General features: G+C 42.3%; 1 protein-coding gene across 1 annotated transcript in view; it reads left to right on the top strand.

Moving 5' to 3' along the window:
* Positions 1-19,159, top strand: part of PKP3 (plakophilin 3) — an 80,367-nt gene extending 61,208 nt beyond the window's left edge. The window contains exons 5-14 of the mRNA XM_081936841.1: positions 154-277; positions 1,154-1,358; positions 10,961-11,135; positions 12,016-12,133; positions 13,604-13,771; positions 14,443-14,628; positions 15,423-15,576; positions 15,734-15,926; positions 17,831-17,918; positions 18,112-19,159. Coding sequence (XP_081792967.1) covers positions 154-277; positions 1,154-1,358; positions 10,961-11,135; positions 12,016-12,133; positions 13,604-13,771; positions 14,443-14,628; positions 15,423-15,576; positions 15,734-15,926; positions 17,831-17,918; positions 18,112-18,147 — 1,447 coding nt within the window. The 3' untranslated portion in view covers positions 18,148-19,159. The remainder of the gene's footprint in view (positions 1-153; positions 278-1,153; positions 1,359-10,960; positions 11,136-12,015; positions 12,134-13,603; positions 13,772-14,442; positions 14,629-15,422; positions 15,577-15,733; positions 15,927-17,830; positions 17,919-18,111) is intronic.
* The last annotated feature ends 651 nt before the right edge of the window (positions 19,160-19,810 follow it).

Raw genomic sequence — 19,810 nt, 5'->3', positions numbered from 1 at the left:
TTAAGCGAACTGCTTTAAGTCGACTACCTGTACAGGTGAATTGGGGGGGGGAGGTGATAAGTACAATAGTCAGGTGAATATTATTAAATCTCTGTAAAAGAGGAGAAGATTTGAAATTGCATCATGTGCTCTCTGGTTTAACTTTGGTTTCAGATTTGATGACATTGATCTTCCCTCTGCGGTGAAATACCTGATGGCCAATGACCCCAACCTCCAGGTGCTTGGGGCTGCTTATATCCAGCATAAATGCTACAATGACAACGATGCCAAGAAACAGGTGAGGCTATGGTGGATGGATTGATAGCTGAAAGGATGCCTAAGATCCCAATACAGTTTGCTGGTTTACTCAATAATGAGTCTCCTTTAAGAGGCTGTGTCGTGCTTTGTTAAAACGGGTCTGGTGAGAGGAGTTCCTGCATGTTAAGAAGGAAGATTATTTGACTGAGACAAAGGCAGCTTGCTTAGAGACAGGATGAGAGATGCACATGGGTGGAGATGAGACAGGATGAGAGTGTTGTGGTCCACCAGCAGTCAGCGGAGCTGGTGGCAGACTCAAGACAGTGAGGAAGTTGGGGAGGAACATAGGCCAGTCCTGGAGTCTGGGGAAGGCTCTGATGAGTGCTCTGCATCGGAGGCAGAGATGGGGACAGGGCCATCCGACAGTTATCAGCTGCCTTTGGATATCAGAGCCTGTTCTCGATGTGTGCATGCGCAGAGCTGCCAGGAGAAGGGAACAGCTAAGGAACAAGGGCTGACTCAGGAGTAAAGGCACAGTTGGATGGTGAATGGCCCCTCCCATAGGAAATAAAGAGGAGCGAAAGGGGAGGGGAGTTTGCAGGAAATAATTAGTTCAGTTCATTAGGGTGCAGATCTGTTTCTCACTTCTTGCCAGGTAATTGCTGCTTCAGCATAGTGTTCGGAAGATATCGGGTCTGGAAACTCCAAGCCTGATAAAGGTCTGTGGTTGTGCAATCTCATGAAAGACTGTTGGCTGGGACTTTGCTGGAGTGGAATTCCCTTTAACCTAAATAAAAGCTTTTATCGGGACGAGGAGTCTGCTTCATAATCTTGGGAGGCCTAGGTCAGAACAGAGATGGGTCCACATCTCCCCTCTTTTCTCTTAAGGTGTGTGTCACTCTCCCTCTTTCCATAGGCTCGCAGTCTCCAAGCCATATCCAAGCTGGTGAAGCTCTTCAACAGTTCCAACCAAGAGGTGCAGCGCCATGCCACTGGTGCCATGCGCAATCTTATTTATGACAATGCTGAGAACAAGCTGGGCCTGGTGGAAGAAAATGGAATCTATGAGCTGATGCGCACTTTCCAGGAGCAGGATGATGAATTACGCAAGAATGTTACTGGTGAGCGAACATTGCTGTAGACAAATTGTGGGTGGAGGATCGGGAGCATGGATCTGTATCCCACCAAGAGATAGGAAAATTAAAAAGAAATTGGATAAGTCATAATTTTTTCAAACTAATTTCAAAATAGTCTTTCTTCCCCCACCTGTCGGCGCAAAGTAGTACCTAAATGCATTCCAACTTCACAGAAAAGAAATAGGGAAGCTGCCAAATATAGGAGCCATGGTGGCGCAGTGCTTAAAATGCATTATTGCAGGCTAACTCTGCTCACTGCCAGGAGTTTGATCCTGACTGGCTCAAGGTCAACTCAGCTTTCCATTCTTCTGAGGTCGATAAAATGAAGACCCAGATTGTTGGGGGCAATATCCTGACTCTGTAAACTGCTTAGAGAGGGCTGTGAAGTACTATGAAGTGGTATATAAGTCTAAGTGTTATTGCTATTGTTATATCCTTCCACTGGAAAAAAGTATGTCTTGCCCTACTATTACATTTAATTTTCACTGCATCTTAAGGGTCAGAAGAGGAGAAATCTTAGTATAATGAGACTGTTCTCTGTGATTAATAGCCAAATGTTACAATAGGAGGAAGCAATTTTTATCTTAGAGAAATTGTTCTTAATGGGAAATAGAAACAGTTCTGGCTTTTAAAATTTTTAAAATTTTTAAAAAAATTTAAAAATACCACTGCATCAACTGGCTGAAAATTATTCAGCCTTTATAAAACAATGCTAATATTTTTTCTACTGTTCAACCAAATAACTACCAGGTAAATTATAATAAAATATAAACAAAAGCATAACTTTAATCTAGAAGAATAGCTAAACAGAGGAAGAATCATGAGACAGATGAAATCTTCCTCCCACTAGTGTTGCTAGATCTAAGATTCCATTATAAAGTGAAACCAAGTTTTAATGAAGCTTTGTGTGGAAGTGACATCTGTTATTACAAAATGCCTATTAAATGTGAAAGTATGTCATCATGGCCAGTTATGTTATTTTTAATGATTTTATGTATTATAATTGCATAATTACATAAATGGTATATATAACATAATTAGTTTAATGCCATAATCATGCAAAAATGAATTACAGATGTTGCAAAGTTAAGGTAAATGTAATGCTTCATCTGGCTACTTTTGATGTAATGTGAGAGATGTCTGTTGCATATTCACATTAAATGTGAGTCCATGAAATTATATGCTGTATAAACAATTAATAATTGAACATGTGGTATGTCTGGGGTATGGAAGGAGTTAAAAAAAGAATAAAGAGAAAACAGATTGGTAGGGGTCAGGAAAGAAACTATGGCCATTTTATCTCCTAATTATTATTATTTAAGCCAGGAAGAATCTTAAACCAGAATGGAAATAAATAACTAGAGTAAATAATTTAGTCACAAATTTTAAGGTATAAAAGAAATCTCAAGAATGGAGTCTCACACCCCATCATTTTGCCGTTTAATAACTCCTATAATTTACAAGCAAGTTTCAGAGATTGTTATATCTAAAAAAAAGTCTTGTGGTAATATAGAAATATTATAATAGGGTGGCAATTTGATTAAATTGATAATATAGGATGGAAATATGATTAAATTGAAATGTGGTAGGATTTGAAAACCTGATGTATCAAGAGAGAAGGTTTGGGAAGAAATAATGTAAAGCAGGTTTTATGCCAGAAGTGAAACTGCTGTCTGCTTTAACACAAAGATTAAGTGCAGGAAAGATATTAATTGTATTTGCCTTTTTCTGAAGAAAACAACCTTGGCTTCTACTTTCATCTGGAAAGAAGCCTCTGATCTACAGCTGAATTGCATTTACACAACTAGTAAAGGATCCCAAAGGATTTGCAACAGTCAATGCAAAACCAAAATGTTTAACCAAGAATTTGCTGAGTAAGCTATAATTTACTGAGTGATACACAATGTTAGGTTGAGTTTGCACATCACACTAAACTAAAAATGCTAAGTCTACTTTATATATGAAATCAGGGACATGTTTAGGTTATTTTTTGCATTTTGTTTGGTGCAATAAGATGCATTCTTGTTCAGAGCATATGCCTCCCTTCTGTCCTAAATTCCCTTCATAATTAATGATGTTAATTCACAAACAGTAAAACTACATTGAGGATGGGTAAATGAATGGAAGGAATCTGAAATACCAGCAATTCCTGGATACTCTATCTTTCCTAGAACATCCTCTTGGGTAGAGATTGGAATGTCAGTCCATTAACAAGCTCAACTTCAATGTGCCTCAATAAATTCTAGCAAGGAAAAGGGTATTAGGAGGGCCCTCTGGAAAGAGATGTGAAATTCCTATAAATTAAGTGTTTGTTCTGCTTAACATCAGGTAAAGAGATAAAGAAAAGCAGGCTGGGGGAGCAAGGGGTACAGTATGGCTATATGTTGCAGATGCTGGCAAATATTCTTCTTTAGGGAGAATTGGAAATAGGAATAAAGAGAACTGCCAGAGGGATGAGATTATATTTGCCTTCTGTTATAAAATGTTGCTCTTCCTGTCCAACAAGCTCTGGTGGTTTAATACCAAAACCAATGAGAAAAGTAGGCCCAAAGCTATGGTGCATTGAGCTTTCATGAATATTTCTAGCATGTTGGATTCCTATGGAATGTTAATGGAATTCAATTGAAGTTGGAGCGAGTAATCCCCTGATATCATAGTCTAGAGGACCAGATGATCTTAACAGGGTGCTGTTATGTTGGAAGGGGGTGAAAGTTAGAGAAAATAGATCCCTTATAAAATGATGTGCTGTTAGTGTATGTCACAAGAGAAATTAGCTGGAATGTTCACCTGTTGGAAATGTGAACAAGATGAAAGCACATATTATCATATTTGGTGGGCATGTAAAAAAGCTAGAAATTTTTAGATTCAAATACTCAAACTGTTTCAAAGTGCACAAAGTTGGAAAGATTCAGCATTACCTACAATGGAGGAATGGCTGGTGAAGATGATGGAACTTGCTGAGGTGGATACATTTACTTCTTTGATCAGAGGAAAGGCAATATCTACATTTACTGCTGACTGGAAAACTGTTTTCCTGCAGCTCGGTAGGAGGGGCTACAGCTGGGTTTAGTCACAGCCTGATTGGTCCAGAGACTGAGGGAATTTCTTAAAGACACCATCCTTCCCTACTGGCCCCCCGTTTCCTCTCAGTCTCTGGTCCAAGCACTAGTTTTTGGCTCCTTGAGGTACTGATAGTTATTATATTAATTCGATTAATTGGGTATTCTAAATTCTTAAATTATCAGAATGTTAGCCATCGAGTCTGCTAGTCAGTCTCATAAGGAGGCAGGACTTCCTGGTCTTTGCCTGTGGGCCTGAAGGGGCTTTGCCCAACTCCTGGATATGCACGGGTGACGGGCTCCCATTGCAGCCAAGATTCCTAGAGGCTCCAGGGCAAACTATTGGCATCAGGTAGGATCGCAGGGCCCCCACCTGCAGTTGCGAACTGCGCGCTAGGATTGCCTCACCGTGACTTAAAGCCCGCGGCTGTCTTAACAACCTTGCCGCGGCTGAGAAAGTTTTGTTGCGTCACCCTAGCCTCGCCGCGTTTTAAAGCAACCGTGGCTTCCAAGACTTGCAGTGTTTCCTGAGGCTCGGAAGCCTCTGCAGCGAAGGCAATCAAAGAGGGGAGCAGAGCGAACGGCCTTGGCTCACTTGGAGGCCATTGCCTCAGAGCCATTCACTGGGTGGCCGCCATTTCAGTTTGCCACGAGGCGCTACGGCCATTTTGGAGCGACCTCGTGGCGGTGGCAGATATAAACAACTGAGAACTGCATCGCGGCCACACATCGAGGCCAGCAGGACTCTATTCAGCCCACATCACGGCCAGATATCGAGGCCGGAAGGTTCCGACTTGATTCCCCATGAGAACCAGACACGTGAGTGAGGCATGGCCTCTACAAGTACCAGGTCAGCATAGGTCCCTGAAGCGTTGATGATGGGAGAGAGGAAGAGCAGGGCAGGCTGCGAACCAGGGCAGCAGCTTCTAGGCTGTCTGTGGATCTGCACCCCTCTAGAGCTACAGTGAGGGATGAACTTCGAAGACAAAAGGCCTTGGAGAAGCGAGTGCCCAGAGCTGAGAAACAATCGCTACAGTGAGGGATGAACTTCGAAGACAAAAGGCCTTGGAGAAGCGAGTGCCCAGAGCTGAGAAACAATCTCACCCTGTTAGGCCCGCATCTCCAGATAGATCCAGGTCTCCTGTGAGTCCCATTCCTCAGCCCTCTCCCTCCCCTCCTAGGGGCTTCAGTCCTTCCTCTCCCTCCATTTCCCCAGCTAGACTGTGCAGGCAGGTGCCCTCACCTTCCCCCCTATCTCCCCTAGATCATTTAGGGATGGGGGTGGTGAACCTTCGGAAAGGGGATCTGGGGATTATCTACCCTCCTCTCATATAGCCCCCCGGGGTCCAGCTCCCATGTGATCCTCAGAGGATGATTTGGAGGATTTGGACCTCCTGCCTGAGAGCATCAGGAGGCTCATCTCCTCTGCAATCTCTAGAGGCATTGCCTCAGGATTAGACCAAAGGGACCTTTCCTCCCAAAGGGCATCTAGATCTCATTCTGACAATAGACATCACAGGTCTCCTTCTTCATCCCGGGGCCAGGGTCAGCCTAGGGCCCATTCTCCATCAGTGGTCAGCGAGGCGTCAGCACTGGGGGAGGGTCAGACAACAATGATACTATTCCTCCAGACTCCCAGGCCTTTCCAGGCCTCTTTACACCACCGGCTTTCAAGCCCCTTTTACATAAGGCCAAGAAGACTACTCAGATTGGCACTGGGGCCCCGCCAGTGTCTCAACACAGGGACCCAAATCTAGCTATGTTTATCAATCCTAATACAGATAAGGAGGAGGTTCCAACCCCTCCTCTCTTCCTGGAAGTGGTCCAGAACCAGTGGGCCCGAACATCCTCCTTGCCCAAACCTGGGAGTAATGACCGCCCTTCTACAATATGGAGCAGGCTTTTTCCAAGGTCCTTCAATTGCCAACCATAGATCACCCCATTGCACTCCTGGCCAACGCCTCCACGGTCGTTTCCGGTGATGTGGCAGATAAATTGAAGCCTGAGGATAAACGAGCAGAGCTCACCTTACGTGAAAAATTTACTGCTTCCGCCAGGGCGATCAAATCGGTGGCCGCAGCTTCCTATTTTAACCGAACAACTGTCATATGGCTTCGCCAGCTACAGGATCGCATTCCGATCCAAGATGAATGTGTCCATCAAGACCTGGCTAAAATTATCGCGGCCACACAATTTTCTGCAGATGCCACTCTAGATTCCATCAAGTTTGCATCCAGGGCGTTGTCCATGTCAGTCACGTCTCTTGTGGCTTCGCAACTTGGCTGCAGCTCCTTTCACCGGTCCCAATCTTTTCGGGGAATCTCTTGACCCGATCCTTGTGGAGAACAAGGATAAGAAAAAGGTGCTCCCTTCTAATTCCAAGAAGCAGGACTCTCGTCCCTCTTCTTACAGGAGACCTTCTTCGTACTGGCCTCCCAAACCCAACTTCCACCAGCAGCGCTACGCCCCCTACAGGTATGACAGGCAGAGTCATCGATCATTCTACCACAATAGGAGTAGATTTCAGGGACAGTCCAAGTGGCCCTTTCAAGGGGGGGCGGCCGTCCTTTCCGCAGAGGGAAATGACTCCAACCCGAGTCAATCCATAGGCAGCCGCCTGGCATCCTTCGCGGATCAGTGGGATCAGATAACGTCAGACGCTTGGGTCAGGTCCACTGTCAGGTACGGCGTCCGGTTGGAATTTCTCTCCCTTCCCCCAATGCTCTTCAGAATCTTCTCCCCATCTTGGGATCCGGAACGCCGCTGCCTCATGAGCCTAGCCATCCAACATCTGATAGATATCAGGGTGGTGGAACCTGTTCCAAAGGAGGAGTACGGGTTAGGCCTGTACTCCAACCTATTTGTGGTCCTGAAGAGCTCGGGGGGATGGAGGGCAATACTGGATCTGAAGCGCCTGAACTCTTGGTCTACAGGTGCTTTAAGATGGCCTCCCTCAGGTCTATCCTCCTGGGGATTTGGCGGGGCGACTTCATGGCCTCAATAGATTCCACCAGATGCCAATTCCACCAAGACAGGGTTGTCCTTAGATTAGATCCAACCTTCATCCCGAAGGTCAGCTCCCTGTTTCATAGGTGGCAGGAAATCATACTCCCTAACTTCTGCCCCTCTCCTTCACATGAGAGGGAACACCAGCTGGATGTACGATGCGCTTTGCGCATCTACCTTAGACGCACATCCTCCTTCCACCGGTCAGAGGCACTCTTTCTATCCTTTCAGCCCAGCACAATGGGTGCTAGAGTTTCGTCTACCACCATTGGTAGATGGTTGAGACAGGCCATTAGTGAGACGTATTTAGGGAAGATTCCTCCCCAAGGGATCAGGGCCCATTCCACCCAAAGTGCCGCTACCACGGCCATGTGGGCCACTAGGGCTCTCCTGTAGGACATTTGCAGGGCGGCCACCTGGGCCTCCCCAATGCCCTTTATCCGCCACTATCGTTTAGACCATTTCGCCTTGGCGGACGGGTCTTTCGGGCATCAAGTTCTTCAGCAGGTGGCTTCTCTCCATTTCATAAGCAAATGTATGTTGGCTGCTAAAAGGAATACCTAAATTCTTGTTTACTAACTTGTGCTCATTTACATTCATGGGTTAGCCATAAAGTGAATTCAGCAATTCTGACCTTTTTGCTATTAAATTGTCATATTCTCTTTCTGTTAGTGGTTACCAAGCTGGGTTAAAACTCTTTGCATTTTTATTAACAAGGGTAGGGATTAATGTTCCCCTTTGCAAAAGGCATGCTAAATATCTGTTCACCCTAAATTTCCCAAGAGTGATAATGCTTATGCCTTTCAGCAAAACCAGCTATACAAACTTTAGCAAAAGCTGAGTAGAGGCATGAAATTAGTAGCCATACTATGTTTAGTCAGTATGGGGCACTTGTGTGAGTAGGTAAACAAGTCCAAAGCCTGCTGGGATAGAGGCCTGACATTTCAACATCTACAGCTTCTCAAGCAGTTGTGACAGTGGTTGATGCACTGGGATGCTTTAGCAGTTAAGACTGCTCATGAACACAAAACAGAATGAATGAGTGACATTTCCTGGTGGCAGCAGATAATAAACTAGAAAGGGGAAGAAGCAGAAGCTGATTCTTGCAGTTTTTATATTGCTAGGCAACCAATATTTGTAGTTATTGGGGGAGGGGGGTTTGATGCTATTGGCCTTATTGAAAGCCTGTTTGAAGCCTACCAAGAGAATCCTTTTGTGACTATACAGCTCACACCCCCTTTTACAAGAAGGGGGAAGAGGCAGAGGTTAGCCTATAGCAGGGGTGTCCAAACTTGGCAACTTTAAGACTTGTGGACTTCAACTCCCAGAATTCCCCAGCCATCAGAGCTGGCTGGGGAATTCTGGGAGTTGAAGTCCACAAGTCTTAAAGTTGCCAAGTTTGGACACCCCTGGCCTATAGCCTTGTAGAGATCAGATTGAGATTCCCATGATCATTTATCCTCAGTTATGTTGGTGGGGTTGATGTTCAACAGTATCTGGGAGAACAGTGTTTTCCATCCTTACTGAAAAGGGAATAGAAAAGTAACCTGACAAATATGAAAACTAAACAAAATTAGGCCCTCTAATCTTGTGAAGATCGCAGCTGTGAGGAGATACAGGAAAAAAAGGAGATGAGTTGCTGTAAGGCATTGGTGGTTGGCTGGGCCTACAAGGCTGTCTTGCTCCAACAAGTTGATATGATTCAGCCATTGTGTTCTTTGCAGTGAAATATTCTAATAATGTTGAAAGCATCACAGCGCTTGATTTGTGCAAGTTTATACACAGCTATCACCTAAACACAACCTAACTGCTTCATATTTTTGCTGTCCAAAAATAATTTTCTCAGGAAGCTGCTCTGTTTCTGCTGTTTTGTCTCTACTCATTACCCAAACTGATGTAGATAGCTAACAGATAACAGTCCAGGACTCTGTTAATTTCCCCAGGCTTCACTAAAACAATCAGAATTTTTGCAACCATGGGATTTTCTACAGAACAGATCCGCAGTAGACATGTTGGCCTAGTTGGTTCTTTCCTCACAATGGGCACTTATCTGTCGCATCCTATGTGAAACCAGATTGTTGTCAGAAATAATGTAGATATTTAGCCTAGCCCAACCTGAGATGAAACCTTTAGATGCCCCATTCATTGCAAGGAAGGGGCAGGCTATAACCTCAGAGTAATTGTTGGGATTTCTTCAGAATCTGTCTTTGTTTAAAAGAAATTTGCTGTTTAACTATGGAATGGCAGAAGTATTGGCACAGTTCTGAATCTGATTAGAATTTATTTGAAAATGGGCAGAATAGTCTTGGATCTTTGTTGTTTTATTTATCCATTTACAAAAGAAACAGTTGATTGGTTAGTGCAGTTTCCAAGAAAAAATTGTACCAGGTTGATTGATAAACTGCTTTTTTAACATTGAGTTTCCCGTTTATTTCAACTGTAGTTTAATTAAGGGAACTTGCTGGCTCACTGGAACAGTAGTTTAAACAAAGGTTTGAGGAGACATGAAATAGCTTGTATGTACATTTAATACCAAAATCAAATGAATGAGTGACCTTGGTTGCACTCCAGGATTCAGCAAATAAGAGGTCTTGCATTATCCAGAGTTGCTGTGGGATCCAGCAAAGAAAACATTGGTCCGAGCTTAGTAATAGTGCTCAATGGCCTTGCTCAGCCATAGGCTAACTGGCCTTGGGAAAGTCATTCTGTGCCGGGTGACTTGAGAAAGCAAATGGGACAGGTTAACACCTTCCCAACTGGTAAATTCTTTGTATGTAAGTTTCAAGACACTGACTGAATTTGGGATAATTCAAAAATAACTTCAAGACATGTCAGGACATCATTACACTGGTGTCTGCCCTTTGCAATTTGGCTTTGTAGTTAAAAATCTTCCTCAGAGATTAGCTGCCTACTTGTAAAAGTGAAAATGTGGCCTAAACCTAGTTGTTGTAAAGATTAATGATCTAAAGGATTGTGAAGCATTCTGCACTCAAAGTTAATGGTGATGATGATAATTATAACTTGAAAACAACACAGGGATAATATACTACAACTTTTACCTAATTCTGGATGTATTGTGCATGAACAATAGCTTAAAAACCTTGTTTATTTCCATGGAGAAAATCTGTTATATGTGATTTTAAATCTCAGGTTGATGAAATATGTTCATTCTCTACTTGTGACTTTGTTTTGTATCGACACAGAAAAAATTTGGAGGAACACTTCCGTGTGGTAAAAGTTTAAACTGCTGCTTTAAAAGTTACCGGTTTTATATATGTGTATGTTACTATGGATGCAATCCAACTTCCTTTTTTCTTTTTCTCCCTCTATATTTTCTGATTTGTTTTAGTTTTAGCTTTTTTCTCCTTTTGATATCAGAAGCAATAAATATTGTCATAAAAAGCTGATTACTTAAATCCCAAAGGTCTGGTATGTATAAGGGAGCCATTCCCATCTTGCTGAATAATGCATTCTGCAAAGATATTGTCTCATTCCTCTGTCTCCTGATTGATTGCTTTGCAGGCATTTTCTGGAATCTGTCTTCAAGTGATAACCTCAAGGACCGCCTTGCCTGGGACACTTTGGAGCAGCTCACAAACCTGATCTTGACCCCTCTCTCCTCCTCAAGGAATGCGGCTATTATCCAGCAAAATGCCTCTGAATCAGAAATCTTCTACAATGCCACTGGCTTCCTCAGGTACTTTAACTATACGAGAATTATAGGATCTGAAAGAAGTAGGAAAATCCTGATCAATAATAGTAGGCATTGTTGTTATAACCTTTTTGTAAGATTGGTTGGGGTAAAAAGAGAAATGCAAGCATTACTGAATCTCACTCAGCAAATCTAGTTCACAACTAAAGAAGAAGTAGTGAACACCATTATTTTCATAGGTTTCTCAGGCAATTGAGTACGCTCTGTATTGTATGGATAGAAGAGAATATTTGTCTATCTGTATGGTATGCTTCCACTAAATATATATGGGAGAGTTATTCATCCACAGCATTCCTCATTTATGCTATTTTAGTCAGTGTCACCAATTTGACACATAGCAAAGATTAGAATAAGGACGATGGCAACACAATCAGCACATTATGTTTCTGACAGAAGAGGATCAAATTGAATCGGTACTTGAAGTGAGAGTAATTCATTTATGATAAGTATCTATATATGGCTGCTGGAACATTATGTTGGATTGCAAGATACTAGGAGAGTGCAATTCTTACTATGAAAATACCCACGCACCCCCAAATATAAATCAAATTTTGCTGCCACTTGACTTTGTCAAGATTGTGGCTGAATTATATGACCTAATTTTTGCTGGTTTGAATGTCTATAATTGGCCGTGCTTGGTAGAGTCAATGAAAATAGGAATTCTGCAACAAGTTGCTGATTCCTGGTTCAGATAATACTCTGGATCCGTATTTTACTGCTTGGTGGAGGGGGACAGTTTGTCTGAAAAATGATCCCTGAGATATTGTATTTCTTTTCTAAGAATAAGAGGGCAAAGACTTGAGTTTGAAGAGGGTGCATTGAAGGAATATTCTAGTAATGATACCCCTTCCGGTTTCACCTGTAGGAATCTTAGCTCTGCTAGCCAGCAGACTCGGCAAAAAATGCGTGAATGCCATGGATTGGTAGATTCTATGGTCAGCTACATAAATAGTTCGCTGGAAGTGGGAAAATCGGAGGATAAGGTGAGATCTTTCGTTTTATTCTAAATCCGGCTTGAGTCAAGTGGGGAAATGCACTTTTTCCAAGACAGAATTTGCTGACAATTTCCTGTGGTTATTCTTTTACATATAGTTCTCCATTACTGTAAATATTTAACTGGGTTGTCCTTCATAGTCCATCCAACATATTTTTTTCTTAGGTTTAACTTGTCATTTCATTATTTACCTAAATAAATTGCTGAATGAAACATTTACTATTTATAGGCTACTAGTTCAGTAAAGAGAAATTGTAGAAGATTGATACTTTCTAGACATACATTTTTAAGGCAAGCATTGAAAAGAAACCAAAGGTGTGACAGTAAGTGTTATACATAATGCACAAGAACATCAACTTTCATAAATTTAGCATTAAGATGAAGATTTTGGTTAGCGTGGGCACCTGCCAGATGCATCTCTTAAAAAATAACACTTCCATTTACACTTTCTTTTTAGATATAATCTTAAAAAATGAAGTACTTTATATTACTGCAAGTACAGTAGTTAGAATATCAGATCAAGGCTGAGGAAATGTGGGTTGGAATTCATCTTCAGACACGAAATTCATTAGGTAATCTTAGCCTGTCAATAATTCTCCAACTGCCCCGCTTTACAAAACGATTGTGTCAATAAAATGACGAAATAAGAGAGCCGGTGGCTGTGTTTGTACAACACACTTAACTTTGTTCCTGATTATGTTCTTGGTTTGCAAAGTTCATTGAAGGATAAAGCTGGCCTTTGTTCACACAATACTCTAAGACAGTCAGAGCTAACCAGAATTAAAATGAATCAAGTTTAGCTTGGCATGAAACTGTAGCTGCTAAGTTTGTAGTTGACCTTGTTGAGTATGTTGTATGAATACAGCCAGTGAAATACACCTGATGCTCCATATGCAAAGTGGATATCAGTATACTAATTTAAAATATATCATATTAGGAGTTGTCTAATAGTCTAATGATCTGGTTCTTCAAGTAAAGTTCAATGCTTGATTGTCACTTGGAATAGAGATATCCAGGAACTTATTCTTCAGCCTAACAGATTCTTGGCAAAAATACAATATGGATGGCTTCTGGCACCGAAACAACCCGAATCTGTCAAAAGCTGATGAAGATTCTTGTTATAAGATGCCTCAAGCAAACATTTGAAAGGCAAATGATGCATCATTAAACAAATATGTATGTTTGATACAAAAATATTGTAAAATACTCTGTTTGGAGCGCTCTATATTATTGCCTAAGGGATCTTCTAGCAAGAATCAAGTAGAAATCAGAATATATAAAATACACTATTAACACCTGAACATCAATTTAACCTAATTTAGTCTATGCCAGTTACTATTAAAAATTAAGAAAATAGAAAAATTGCAATAAATAATATACTGTAAAAAGGTTTGTTTTGGGGTAGATGTTGTTTTGGGGTAGATGTTGTTTTTCAAAAAAATGGATTTTGTCCTCACAGAGTGTTGAGAATGCAGTCTGCGTCCTGCGCAACCTCTCCTACCGACTTTATGATGAAATTCCTCCTTCCTCACTCCAGCGGCTAGAACGATATAAGAGGAGCGATGGAGCTAACATGACAAGTGAACTAGTAGGCTGCTTCAGCCCACAAAGCAGGAAGGCCCGAGAGGTGAGACTGAAAAATGCCATTATGGGAGAGAACTGAGCTTGTTCTGTTCTTATTTCATGGGATGAAAAGTAGCTGAGAAAGAAAGGAAAGAAGGAAGCCCCTGCGTGAGAGGAATCCAAAGCTTGACTAAGAAGACTAAGAAAACTCTGAGCACATCAGGATTCAATCCCAACCCCTATAGTCAAGAACAGGTCTCAGTCCCACATCTAGAGTCTTCACTAACATATTGCTCTGGACAGAATACATTTTCTCCTTAGCTAAATAACAGTAGTGAATCCCCGACATCAATGGGGAGGTATTCTAGACCAGTTGGTCCTATCCCTGTTCACATTTAAACCCCAACAATTCTTCTGGAATAGAAATTATCTTTGGTATCCAGAGTGTTGTCAGTTCCTCTGAATAATATGCCTCAATTGGAGGGAATTAATGCTAAAGTATAAGAAAAGCATAGAGTTGTTACGGGAGGAATAATATCCCCAAAGAACAGTAATTGGGTCAAAATGATTAGAAATAAGATGTGGGAGAATAGGCTCCTTGGGAATGGATTGAGCAATAATAAAGCCTTATTGAACTGGGTAAGTTGTAAAGGAGACAACAAGATTGTATCTAGGACAAAAGTCCATACAGCCTCAAAGAATGGTCATTAAATACTCTCTTACTTTTCTCCTTAGCTCCACATGAACTCTGATATTGTGACTTTCGCAGAAGTTTCTAAGGATCCTAAAGGGTTGGAGTGGCTCTGGAACCCTCAGATTATAGGGGTGTACAACAGACTGCTACAGCGATGTGAACTGAATAAGCACACCACAGAGGCAGCCTCTGGAGCGCTTCAGAATATCACAGCAGGAGACCGGCGGGTAAGGCTGACTCCAGAAATACCAGCCTGAATCCTCTGAAGATTTTAAAATAAAGCAGTGCGTATTAAGGAGAGGAGGAAGTTAAGACGTGAACTTGACGCTTTGTAGGAAACGTGAGTTAGATATGGAAGATTAACTCTCTGATGGTTCCTTTATGATGGTTACATTCAAAGAGCAGTGTAGCAAAATGAAGTAGGCCTGCTCAAACAATGGAGCTCATTTGTTGCCAAAGCCACCAACAACTTTTCCCCATTTTTTTTCTTGTGCCCTGAAGGAAAAAGGCTTCCTGTGGTTCAGCCAATAATACTTATCAATACTGCCAAAGCTCTAGATTTTTAAAGTAACATATAGAGAAGATACCTATGAAGAATGCTTGCTCTGCCTACTTTGCAATACTTTACTCTGCAGTTGCTTGAGCTTGAACAGTGATTGCATTGAAAACTTGCCTATCTTGTTACGGAAGGTGAGAAAAGGGAAAAACCAATAAAGTTGATTGCAGGAAGGAAAGGAGTGACACATTGTCTGCCTAAAGCCAAACATGATTAAGGCAATTATCAATGGTCCAGAAAGCTCTGGGAATAAAGGAAAGGTAAAGAATAAACTGAGTCATCTCTTGCAACAATCAGATATTTCATGTGTGTGCATGCGTGTGAAAGTTTTATATTTTTTCTAGAGCACCTTATAGTAGAAGAATCAATCGGATATTATTTCTCCACTGTGCCTATCGAACATTAGTACTGACTCGGCAGGTGAATCATCATTTGCTAACTCATTCTTCTTTTTGCCCACTGTAGTGGGCAGGTGTCCTCAGTAGGGTGGCTTTGGAGCAAGAGAGGATACTGAACCCTGTACTGGACAGAGTCCGCACAGCTGACCATCACCAGCTTCGCTCTCTGACGGGATTGATTCGCAACCTGTCCCGGAACGCACGCAACAAGGATGAAATGTGTGAGTTATTCCTGTAGGAAAACACAGCAGGGCCTTGACAAAAGAGTTCCCTTCATGCCATTTAAATGCTTTACTTATATCATCCACAGTGAGATTTTAGACAAAGTACATTTTCTCTGTATACTATTTGCTAACCGCTTTTGTTTCGGATTGGCAGCAACCAAAGTGGTGAGTCATTTGATTGAAAAACTTCCTGGAAGCTCCGGAGATAAGTGGCCCCCAACAGAGGTAGTCATCAACATCATTGCAGTGCTGAACAACTTGGTTGTGGAGAGCCCCATTGCTGCACGTGACATTGTCTACTTTGATGGCCTGCGCAAACTCTTCTACATCAAGAGGAAAAGGGACAGGTATGCGGGAATGGCCAGTAGTTTCCATCCGTACTCCATACAGATTTCATCCTTAGAGCAGCATTTTACAGTACTTAATTTCTGGACTCTGCTGCAGAAACTTCCTTATGCCCCTTGTTTCAGCATCACAAGAGTGTGATGTTTACTAGATTCGCCTAATGTTCAGAAGTAGAACCAATTGGGTATGGTAGTTAAGGCATCAAGAATTCTGGTCCCAATTTAGGTAGAAAGTCAACTTGATGACCTTGGGCCAGTCATTCTCTCTCAGCCCTAGGAAGCAGGCAATGGGAAGCCTAAAAACTGTGATCTTGCAAAGAAAACTACAGAGACTTGTCCAGGCAATCACCTGGAGTCAGCACTCACTCAAAAGCACATACGCACAATCCACAAAAGGTGCGGTCCCTTTCAAAAGCAAAAGGCAAGTTCCCATACATAAATCAAGGGCTGGAGGAAGGAAGAAAATGGGCAAGAAAGCAAGCCTGTCAGACCTCAAAGATTTTCAGTTGACTCTTATTAAACAGTCCATCTAAATCAGGGGTCCCCAACCTTTTTGACCTCAGGAACCACTAAATTCATAATTGTAAATCCCGCGGACCACTAATATGATCTTCCTAATGATTGGCTGGGTAGGTATGGCTAGGTGGTCATGTGACTGGGTGGGCATGGCCAACTTGATGCCTCTCATGTTGAGGGGTGCCTCGCCAGCCTCTATTCACCCCTCCCCTCCCAGCCACTCCTCACCTGCCCATCTAGGGTCCTTAGGGCCCCAACAGGAAGCAATTGTTGGAGCTAAGCAGCCACCATGAGAAAGAGTTGGCAAAACAGCTGGCTCAGTTCAAATTGGATCTGACCAAGAAGGAGGCTTACAGAAGCACCTCACTGAGGACTACGAGCATAGGCTTTCCAAGCAGAGGGAAGACCTGCAGGAGTGCAAGGCCAGGTACCAGCTTCTGGAGGCTCAGTGGGCTGAGATGGTCAGCCAGTTCTAGGCCATAATGCAGTCCCACTGGAACAAGGCCCTCCAGCTCTTTGCCACCAGTGGCGCTTCCCTCCAGCCTTCGCCCAAAGCCCCACACCAGGAGGCTGAACCAGACCCCAAGTCGGAATTTCTGCCCCCCTCAGACCCACACAAAAAGTCCCCGAAGTGGGAGACTCTCTGCAGCAACACAAACATTCAGTGCACGTATCTGGGCCAAGGGCCATAGTTTGAGGACCCCTGATTTAGTGCAATATAAAAAAATGCAAGTAATTTTTCTTTGGACCACCAAAATTTTCTCACAGACCACCAGTTGATGACTGCTGATCTAACTGATTTATTTCCAACACTTGAGAGTTTTTTCCACCCTAATGTGACTTTGTTAGCTCCTTTGTTTCCTACTATGACATCCAAACTGATCCATGCCATTTATCTCATGGGCCTTACCTTAAAAGCCTGGTGGGTGAAAAGTCTGATACACTCATTTTGAAAATGCCCCTCTCCAAAGGGCTCTTGTTGAATGGGCACCAGCTGCCTACAGAAGACCAAAGTGCCTATGTAGACAGGCCATCCTAGAAGAAGAACGATTGGCATTTCTGAGTGTGCAACTAAGGCCACTCAGTATTGCATTACAGGAACACAGAAAGCTTTGGCTGCCCCTGTCTCTCCTTCAGCCTCAAACCCTCTTAAGTAGCAGCAGTTTCCCTGGCTTTGCAGAAGTGTAGATCTGTTCCTATAGGGATGCTGCTGAATAAATATTGGAGATCAAAGGGACATAATCCAGATAATGGGAGGATAAGAGTCCAGCCACAGATAAATGTGAATATCTTGACTTAACATCCATTAGTAATTCATGGAGAAGGAATGGCTATGTTTTGAGTCCCAGTGTGCACTAGTAAAATGTGACAGATTTCTCTTCTTTCTCTAGCTTGGACAATGAAAAGGCCTCCAGAGCTGCTTCCAGCCTCTTGTCTAACATGTGGCAGTACAGCAAGCTTCATCGGGACTATAAAGCGGTTTGTGTTTTTTCTCTCTCTCTCTCTCTCTATTCTCTCTTCCAAAGTGAGCTCATAACTCCTAGGTCTCTAGCATAGAACCCATAGGTGATAACCTTGGTGCCTGTGGGGCTTAGATAGGTTAAGCATTTGCTGGATCATCACCGACCTGATTTGTGCTTGTGACAGTCTTTTATTTTTTAATGTTTTACAGAAGGGCTTTCGGAAAGAACATTTCCTTAGCCTGTAAAGAAAAGGACCTGCAGAAAATGGACTCTCCAGCCCCAACTGTTCTCCATGAATCTTGTTAATAAAGCACCACTAAGGACTGTGACCTACTTCATTGAAACCCCTTTTTGCAATCCCCTCCTTTTTAAAGAACCGATGTCTAACAGTTTTATTTTTTGCATTTAAAAGTCTACATAAAGTTCAGATTACTCTGCCTTGGCCATCTTACACCATGAAAGTATCCCATGACTGAAATTGCAGATCAATGTCCATGCAAATTCTGAAGTCTCCTATCAACATTGCCAAAGCCACGTCCTGACTTCCCATAGAGCTGGGATTCTTTTTAAAATGTATGGATATTGATGTCACAGCAGAAATTCCAGGCTGCTAAGGATAGTGGAGAAGTTCTCCCCGGGGTCATTGTATCAAGGGTGCTTCTATTTGCTGTCATGTTTATTGCTTTCTTTTATCCCCCCCCCCCCCCCGGAACTCCCCTAAAACTTTCACTGGCTATTGCGTATATTTTTCCTACCTCTGTATATTCTGGAAATAATTTGTTTGCATTTAATTTCAAAAGGACTGGCTTATATGAGTTTGAGATATATATTTTAACCATATGTATAAACCTATTTGTAAGATTTTAGGAAAGTCTAATTATTGGGAACCGAGGAATAAATGTAGGCTTTTAAAGTTGTATTAACCAATGCACAAGAGGAAAGAGTGCTTTGGAGTATAAATTTATGGTGAAGTTTGGTGATGGATTTTTTCATTTTTATTTGAAAGCAATAATGAGTCTGAAGACATAATTTTCTGGAGCTACTAAATACAGCATAATCTACTTCAGGTCTTGTGGGTTACAAAACCTATAAATGGGGAAAGAAATTACGGAAAGGAAGCGCTTGCTCTAAGGAGCTACTTAAGCTGGGTATCAGTCTCCCTGTGATTTGTACAGAATTGCCTTGGTGAAATTAAAGTGCCTGAGACTGTCCCACTGAACTGTTTTAGCAGCAATAAACTCATAAACTTCAGATCAACATGTATTCGCAGTGCACTTTGTTGGACTAAAGAACATTTCTACACTACATTTATTAGCACTCCTAGTGTCCCACGGCATTGATCCTCATCCTGCTAAATGAAAGGTTTTGTTGAATACTCAGTCCTCGCCTGATGCGTGGTGACACTGACAGAAGAGGGCATCCTAGCAACTAGATAGTTTCAGTGGCCTGGTGAAGATGGTTTGGTGGGGCAGTCTGCCTTAGGTGCAGTCAATTAAGGGAGTGCATTGTCTGGTGACTTAGGAATGCAGATCCTATATGGAGGGTTGGTGGTGAATGTGGACTCAGGTTGCTGTTGCCAGTATGCTGATTGGCTGTTTGGTGCTCAGTGATATGGTGCAGGAAGGGTTAAAAAAAATCACCCAGGTGTCAAATACTTCAGAAATGTCACTCTCTACTTTTGTGACTTCATACAATACTGTAGTCTGGCATATGTAATGAAAGTACTGACCTGCTTGACCTTTTTCCTCCATAGAAATTACAAAATAAATAATGGCACAAAGTTCTTAGGGAAGGCAGTTCTTGTCCCTCAATGAATATGTCAGCATACTTAAATTTAGGTTTTTCCACTTATAATCCAATGATTTATTTGAATCACAAAATGCCCGGGATAGTAAGGCTGACTGAAGG

This window comes from Natrix helvetica (assembly GCF_964273705.1).
Source record: "Natrix helvetica genome assembly, chromosome: 1".
In the NCBI taxonomy this organism is placed as follows: domain Eukaryota; kingdom Metazoa; phylum Chordata; class Lepidosauria; order Squamata; family Natricidae; genus Natrix; species Natrix helvetica.
Note: the sequence above shows the minus strand (reverse complement) of the source record. Positions and strands in the feature narration are given on the sequence as shown.